The following is a 7,709-nucleotide window of genomic DNA, read 5'->3' as shown; positions in this document are numbered from 1 at the left end:
GTGTTCAACTGTAAGCCCACAGTGGCGGCTGCTCCTTGCATGTTCACGAAGGTATCTCTTACTGCTTCCGGATCGCAAGCGGAGACACCGTCATCCAGATACCAGAGGTTTATTTCGGCATTGCTTTGTGAGGAGACATCGTGCGTCTATAAACCATAATACATAGGAGCGCAAGGGGCGCCCTGCTGCACACCACTAATGGACGGAATGGTTACACCACTACTAGGGGAAACGCAGAACAAAGTTGTAGCTTCTGCTTAAGCTGAAAGAACAATATTGTAATATGCAGGTATCCGCTCAAAAACTTTCTCCAACAGTTTGTCTCGGCGGACTGTGTTGAACGCGTTAGTAAAATCAAACTTTAAAAATCCCCGCGGCGTCGTGGACGACGTCTGCAAAAACTCTCTGGCACAGTGAACTATTTCTGTATTTCTGCTTCTTTCTTTGTGCCGAGTCCAAACTGAACTGGTGAACTGGTCGGAAGAAAATTCCCCATTTCTTCCCTACGCCAGAAGCACACGATTTTTGCAATTAGACGACGTAATGGTACTGTCTTTGATGGATCCGATCTGACAGTTTTTTTTTAAAATGCCGAATTTTTGTTTGGAAATCTTCTTTATTGCTGTCTTCTTTGATAGGTTTGGTTTCAAAGTTCTCAAAGTTGCCCTCGCAAACGGACGCTGTTGAAAAACAATTTTACATCTGGGCAGGATGCAGTTTGAAAAATCCGGGCAATGGAAAATATGCCGTAATTTTTTTTGGGAAAATTTCCTTTGTTATTTCCTTCGATAAATTCGTTTTAAAAGATTTCGAAGTTGCCCTCACGGGGCACGCCGTTGAAAAACGTGGAGATAAAAAAGTGTCGAACATGATACATCGGCAGGATATATTTTGAAAAATCAGGCGGGAAAAAAATGCCGTCCTTCTTTATTATACTGTAGTAGTTTCTTTTGGTAAAGGATTCTGAAAGTTCTCAGGGGCGCCATCGCATCCGGACACTGTTGATAAACGATTTTACGTTTTGCAGGATATAATTATTCTTAAAAATCGTGGCGATGGAAAAAATGCCGTCATTCTTTATTATACTGTAGTAGTTTCTTTTGGTAAAGGATTCTGAAAGTTCTCAGGGGCGCCATCGCATCCGGACACTGTTGATAAACGATTTTACGTTTTGCAGGATATAATTATTCTTAAAAATCGTGGCGATGGAAAAAATGCCGTCCTTCTTTATTATACTGTCAAGTGGCGCTGGCTAGGCGCGCACCGACCATCGACGGCGGAACAAAGCAAACCCGGATGAAGGCTTTAATGCCGAAATCTAACACACACCGCGCTTTGCGCGCGAGCCAAAAAACCAACTGCCAAGATAACGGATCCTGCAGCCAGCACAGCTGTGCTGCAGGCCGTGAGAAAGCATGCAAATGCCCAGACAGGAAAAAACCCAAAACCAACCAATGACAGAAGGGCTGAATCATAAGCCCGCCCTGACAATACTGTAGTAGTTTCTTTTGGTAAAGGATTCTGAAAGTTCTCAGGGGCGCCATCGCATCCGGACACTGTTGATAAACGATTTTACGTTTTGCAGGATATAATTATTCTTAAAAATCGTGGCGATGGAAAAAATGCCGTCATTCTTCTGAAAATCTTCGTCAATAACTTATTGTTATTTTATTTGATAGATTCGTTTTGAAAGTTTTATGGGCTGTCGTTTTAAATGTTTTCGCATGTGGACGCTGTTGAAAAACGATTTTAATTAGGAATTCAAAAAAGAACTGAACGCGATGCACCTGTGCATATTTTTACTACAGTAGATAAGGAAATTAAATCGGGAAGTCTTTTCAATTGTTCACAATCCGATATCTAATGTGTGCACTGAACCAGCGTGACGTCAGTGCTCGTGCTTCATTTACCAATCACGGCATTACTTGGCCGGACACTAGGGTGAGCATCGATTGCAGTCTTTCTCAAGACTGGTATTCATGAGTAAGTGGTTGTTTATTTATAGCAGATTTCTTGGGAATCCAATTACTACGAGAATGCCGAATGTATCTGCTTTCGCTTGATAAACTTCCCGGTCGTAATTGAGCTGTATTTCGTTTCCAGCATGTTAACCTAATGCTGACTGCGCAATATTTCATGCTCGCTGAGCTGGAAAACGTGTTCGGTTTCCTTCCTTTCGAGGCTTTAAAGGTGAAGAAGAAGATTTGAATCGCACATCTCTACATCGCTTTGGTTTGGTGCCAGCTGCTGTTAATTCGCCGATCTCAACATGAACGCTACTGTCCATAATATTACGACCAACGTTTTTGTTGCGAGCAGTGTACAGTGGACGGCAGTGTGGAGTTTCTCCATCGTCCTGCAGCTGACATTCTTCATCGTGCTAATCATCCTGAATATGTTCATGCTACTCTTCTTCATTCGGCACAGAACACTGCGCACGGGGTTCAGCGTGTATCTCCTTGTCCTTCTTGCCGCGAACATCTTCTTTGCTGTGGGCAAATATACCGTGGAAATTCTGCACTCCCTGTACCGGCACTGGTGGATGTCGCGCGCCGTGTGCAGTTTCTACCTGTACCACAGTTGGGTGTTTGTCGGTGTGCAGTTGCATATGCACTTTCTTATCACCATCAATCGCCTGTGGGCGTTGACCTTTCCGCTGTCGTATCGCAATCGCCACAGCAGTGCGATAGCGTGGCTGTTGTCGGCCGGCATCGTGGCGTATGTGCACATGGTGTGTTTTCCTCTGTTCCTCATCGATGAGTTGTTATTATCGACAGACACCAGAGTTTGGTTGCTATTTAGACACGGCTAAGCAAGGCTTGTATGCCGCTGTAGTTAATCAGTTAGCGTTTACTTTACCTGCTGTCGTGGTGGTTGCTTCCTATCCCTACATTCTGTACAAATATCTTCGCCGGCGGCGAACGAATAACATGGTAAGGACAGCACCGATGCGGACTGCCGGATCCACAAACGAGACGAACAACGCGGTACGTTATTACCGTAATTATCGAATTTGCACAAACAAAAGGTCGAACGTAAAGGAAATTAATTGGGAGTAGCAGTATTTTCCAACAGGACGTTCGGTTATACGTGTTTCAAACAACTGTGCATCCCATACTCTGCAGTCTGCACTATAGTTTTTCATTGTTTGTGAACAGAGGGTAACAGCAGCAACCAGCCCAAGGCAACAAACCGGCGACAACGTCCACCCTTTCCTGATCCTAACGCTACTGACCGGCAGTATACTTATCTGCTGGATGCCTAGCCAAATCTACTGGACGCTGTACACTGTCATGGACGTCTCGAACTTATCTCTGTTATTCCAGAGCGCGACAGTTTTGTTAGCTCTTCAGGGCGTTCTGGATCCCATACTTTTTGCGCTGGCTTTAAGGAGCGTTCGCTTGGCCCTTTTAAAACTGTGCCAGAAAAGGGCCACTTAATTCTCTTGGCATGCTCGAATGATTCTACGTATAAAGGCGATACTAATTTTGCTTGATACTCTGTTCTGGTGACTTTGTAAGTTTTCTCGTATTACGACATTTTTGCTATGTGTCCTCGCATGCCAGCACCAAACCCACGAAATTCTCCATTTCTCCGCATAGCTCCACGTGAGAAACTTGTAAGGTTTTCATAAGTATGGTGTATAACCGTACTCTGTATATAAGGACAATATTAATTTTATATTTTATCCAGTTTTATCTGTAGAAACGGTTTTCTATGTGGAACAGCGCGGAGAATTCTGTATCCTTTGTGTTCGTGCTTCGTATATCCTAAACATGATTATAAGTAATTATTTTCCTGAACGCAATAATTTAACTTAAGAAATTATTGACCATAAGAAATTTCATAACCGCAACTTTAGACAACGTCATGAACGGACAAGGGCCATTCCATCCACATTTCCGTAAACATTATTCAACTACAGTACGTAGTGCAAAAATACTGCATGTGCTTTCAAAGGTCACTAAACGAATATAAATGCTATTATGCTAATGAAACTCGACTAATAATTCCAAAATTTTTCCATCAAGTACAGCTGCATAAAATCCTTTCAACCGATCCCAAAGTCGAATGAAAATCACGCGCCAGTTCTTTCTTTCTGTACACTCTGAATTAATTCTTCTCTGCCGCAACACGGTTCTAGCTCAGTTATTCCGCAGCACCGTATCCAGTGCCTGATCGGCACTCTCCGTCGGCGCCCCGATCGCAGGCAGTCCTTCGAACCGCACCGGTCCGTCCCCGTCCACCGCTGCCAGGCCCCGCCGGCGTTCCCCTTCAAAGACGCTCCGGCTTTTCATGCGCTCTTCATAGCGGTTCCCCGCCAGCATATTGTAGATGAAAAAGATGAGCAGCGGCCCGAACGCTACTAATCCGAAGATAATAGGCCATTTGAGCAAGTCCAAGCGCTCAGCGTTGATGGCGTTTGGCAGGTCGCTTAGCGCCGCTAGGAAGGACCCGACGGCCAGGAGGCCGCAGCAGGAGTACGTGTAGCCGCGGAAGTGGCGAAGAATGGTTTTTTTGCGGGTGTCCTGGCCGCTGTCGAACTGCAGGATGGCGTCCAGGTCGGAGGGTGGGGCGACGATGAGATGGCGGGTGGTGTGCAGGCGGTAGGCCCAGACGGCCGCGCCCACGACGAACACGTACATGAGGCCGCCCAGGAACCAGATGCCCAGTGCGATGGTCTCTTCTGTAAATTCACCAAGTCAGTCAATGCGTCAAATCGTTGGACACTTAGGAAAACACGCCCGGATTTTCGCCCCATTTATTATACAGTCGCATTTCATGCGCGAAGCGATTCTCTGTTGGAAACCAATCAACATCCTGCACGTAACGTGAGCTCGCATGTACGGCATAAAGTGTGACGGTGAGAAAACCCGTGATATTAAAACTGGATATGGCGCTACAGGTACACTGTATTAGAAAATGTCTGAGCACACACTGAGCCGCGTGCTGAGAATTTGAGATTGTACTGAGGCTGAGGCTAACTGAGCTGCTCTTACAAATGAACTTTACCAGGCCACTGGCAGGTGTACTAGCAAACACCAATTTCAGCGCACTGAATTAGAGGCAAACTTCCCAGTAATGGATTCTTACCTATCAGGGTTGGAGCGAGGCTGTGAATGAGAATCCCGGCGATGAGCGCCAGCGTCGCCTGTGAGCCCATGGTGATCAGCATGCTGGAGCGCACGCTACCGATCAGCGCGTCCGTGTTGACGCGATCCACGGCGGTCATTGTGACGCGATCAGCCGGTGGAATACAGTAGGTGTGCGATTTGCAACAAGAAAAAATACTGCGAAAATTAAATACAGTGAAGAGATTTGTTGGCGGTTTGATTATGCACGATAACTTCAACGGTAAAGAATTTATAAGCACTGGTGTTTATGGGCCGTTACTGTGTATTTTCCTTATGGACCATTCGGTGTGTAGCTGTCTTACAGTCTGGATAAGTGTACTGATAAGGCAGCTGATAACCATAAAGTGCGATACGGTATTGACAAAAAGACAGTGCACTATGTAGATCAAATAACTGCACTTTACTATACAGTTCTTGTAAGTGTAATCTGTGTCTACAGTGGCGGTATATTGACCGGTACCGGCTTATTAAATTGTTGTGCAAATGATTGCTGTTTGTTTTTGTTGCTGAACGATTCTGTGCCATAGAAGTACTCAGGTTGCAGACGTCAATGTACCGTACATGCACGCATGATGAAAGAATTAATTTTGTTTTCTGCGCCTGCCGTCATTAAAAAAAATAACTTCAGTGACATCTGTAGTTAGGGGACAGCAACAGAAAAGTGAAGCTGATCATACCAAATAATCTGACTGGCTGTGTAATTTTTGTTAGATGCGTAATAAAAAATATTGCCGCAAATTGACGGGAACGGCATGCGATTTATTATTGTGTAGAAAGGTATAAATGGCACTCTTTTTTGTCGTCAAACCAGTCTGGGCTGCTGCCGATTCATATGTCGTTGCCAGTGCAAGAACGTATGATGCAAGGATTACTTTGATTTTCTCAGCTGTCGTCACCAAGAACACCGTGAGCTACATCAAGCCGGATGTGCTGCCGATGCTGCAGATGATATCATCGACGTTATTGTTACAACAACAAAAAAAGCAACCCCAAACAATGTAGGAGACATTATTAAAATAAAATAATAATTGTATTACTAACTGTACAAGCGCAACCAGGAACGTGTATGAGCGCAATAAACGCGCGTTTAATTGTTGCGCAAAACGGTCTGCAGTGTCTCCTCCGGTGACACATCATACTGCGCGGGCAACGTCATCTTCGCTCCGTCGACGCCCTCCTCCAGCTGCCGGCGCCGTATTTCCTCGTAGGAAAAGAAACTCCGCTGTTTTGCCTGGAGTTCCTTAGCGTAGCTGTCCGCCGCGACAAAGTTGTAAATAACGAAGATGGCCAGCACGATAAACCCCGCGCCGAACGCAATGAGGGGCCACTTGATATCCTCTGCTTGACTGTGGCCCAGCTGAATGTCTTTCGGGACCACTCCGGTTATGCCGCTGATCAGATTGCCGGCCAGCACCAGCAACAGGCCGTAGTTGTAGCTGCGGAAGGCGAACAGGACGGGGTATCGTTTGGCTTCCTGCATTTCCACGGCGGACAGGGCTTGGGTGGGGTCGGCCGGTGTCGTGAAGACGATGTCGGCGGGCCGGATGGTGCGCACACGGCAGGCGGAAAATGCGCCGATGAGCAGTGTGAAGATAAGGACCCCGCCGACGAAGTACATGCTGAGCGGGACGGATTGGACGGGCTACGGTACAGAACGGTGCGTCAGGAATGGGATAGTAATGACGACCGCCACTGATTGTGAGGGTCAACCATAAAAACAAACAAGAAGAAAAAGCGAATAGGAAAGCTCGCAGGGGATATTACGTTAATAAACTGAAATACACGCGCTTCGCTCGTTTCAATTTTGATCTGCTGGCTAGCTTACCAGTAAGGTGGGCGCCAGGACGACGATGAGCACGCCGATGGCGACAAGGATAAAGGTCTGGACGGCGATACTTATTACCATGCGGCGGCGGATATCGTGACTATCGTCGATGACCGTCTGCAGAGGCTTCGCGGCCGTGGAGCCCTGTTCCGGCGCCGCATGAGCGCCGCTGTGGACGGTTTCATGGACGCTGCTGACATACTGCTGTGTAACCGTCACTGTACATGTAATCTGCGCCATATCGACTACGCAGCGGAAACGTGGTTCACAAGCTCGTTAAAGCACTCGAATCTTAAACACTCACTGTCTGCTTCGTGCACAAAAATCAATAAATGCCTGTAGAAATGACAATGAGCATTCGAGAATACGCAAAGAAGTGGTTGTTAGTCAATACCACTGCCTGCGGCGCTATTCAGGGTATACGCGCGTCTGCGTATATTATATGCCGATGCGATCACCGGCAATCTTCCATTGCCGAAATGGTTTCTTCAACTCTGATTGTTACAGTCGGTCCGGTATGCTAAAGACAATACTAAAAAAACTGGCAGAACTGCCGAAGGAGCAATGCGATTGCAGTGTACCGAGCTGGTAGCTGTGCAGATGCAAATTATGCTGATTCCTGCAGCGTTGCATGCGTCGTTGTCAACATACAATGCAAACACCAGCCACAAAATTCTTAAACTTACAGTACCATATCCTGTATTCTTGTACCACAATCAAAAAAATCATAAAATATATTCTTGTGAGTG

The 7,709-nt window shown here is 46.2% G+C and overlaps 3 protein-coding genes across 3 annotated transcripts; 1 reads left to right on the top strand and 2 right to left on the bottom strand.

The window, feature by feature from the left end:
• The first annotated feature begins 2,269 nt into the window (after window positions 1-2,269).
• On the top strand, window positions 2,270-3,539 carry LOC129587965 (substance-P receptor-like). The gene is made up of 3 exons (XM_055481945.1): window positions 2,270-2,731; window positions 2,778-2,933; window positions 3,159-3,539. Exons 1-3 carry the CDS (start codon window positions 2,270-2,272, stop codon window positions 3,438-3,440), a joined length of 900 nt encoding a protein of 299 aa, XP_055337920.1. The 3' UTR covers window positions 3,441-3,539.
• Window positions 3,540-3,812: 273 nt separating this feature from the next.
• LOC129587995 (uncharacterized) lies at window positions 3,813-5,376 on the bottom strand. The gene is made up of 2 exons (XM_055481986.1): window positions 5,095-5,376; window positions 3,813-4,687 (listed from the first exon to the last, which is right to left on the bottom strand). Exons 1-2 carry the CDS (start codon window positions 5,231-5,233, stop codon window positions 4,146-4,148), a joined length of 681 nt encoding a protein of 226 aa, XP_055337961.1. The 5' UTR covers window positions 5,234-5,376; the 3' UTR covers window positions 3,813-4,145.
• Window positions 5,377-5,916: 540 nt separating this feature from the next.
• On the bottom strand, window positions 5,917-7,281 carry LOC129587997 (uncharacterized). The gene is made up of 2 exons (XM_055481987.1): window positions 6,961-7,281; window positions 5,917-6,777 (listed from the first exon to the last, which is right to left on the bottom strand). Exons 1-2 carry the CDS (start codon window positions 7,198-7,200, stop codon window positions 6,223-6,225), a joined length of 795 nt encoding a protein of 264 aa, XP_055337962.1. The 5' UTR covers window positions 7,201-7,281; the 3' UTR covers window positions 5,917-6,222.
• Window positions 7,282-7,709: the final 428 nt, after the last annotated feature.

This window comes from Paramacrobiotus metropolitanus, unplaced genomic scaffold, assembly GCF_019649055.1.
Source record: "Paramacrobiotus metropolitanus isolate TYO unplaced genomic scaffold, Prichtersi_v1.0 Parri_scaffold0000027, whole genome shotgun sequence".
NCBI lineage: Eukaryota > Metazoa > Tardigrada > Eutardigrada > Parachela > Macrobiotidae > Paramacrobiotus > Paramacrobiotus metropolitanus.
This window is presented reverse-complemented; position numbering and strand designations above follow the sequence as displayed.

Excerpts from the sequence above, each read along its gene's own strand:
- LOC129587965 (XM_055481945.1), top strand. The coding sequence starts at position 2,270 with ATGAACGCTACTGTCCATAATATTACGACCAACGTTTTTGTTGCGAGC. Across the intron at positions 2,732-2,777 it reads TCGTGGCGTATGTGCACATG|ACACCAGAGTTTGGTTGCTA; the intron begins GTGTGTTTTCCT and ends TATTATCGACAG. Across the intron at positions 2,934-3,158 it reads GGCGGCGAACGAATAACATG|AGGGTAACAGCAGCAACCAG; the intron begins GTAAGGACAGCA and ends GTTTGTGAACAG.
- LOC129587995 (XM_055481986.1), bottom strand. The coding sequence starts at position 5,233 with ATGACCGCCGTGGATCGCGTCAACACGGACGCGCTGATCGGTAGCGTG. Across the intron at positions 4,688-5,094 it reads CCTCGCTCCAACCCTGATAG|AAGAGACCATCGCACTGGGC; the intron begins GTAAGAATCCAT and ends GTGAATTTACAG.
- LOC129587997 (XM_055481987.1), bottom strand. The coding sequence starts at position 7,200 with ATGGCGCAGATTACATGTACAGTGACGGTTACACAGCAGTATGTCAGC. Across the intron at positions 6,778-6,960 it reads TCCTGGCGCCCACCTTACTG|CCCGTCCAATCCGTCCCGCT; the intron begins GTAAGCTAGCCA and ends TCTGTACCGTAG.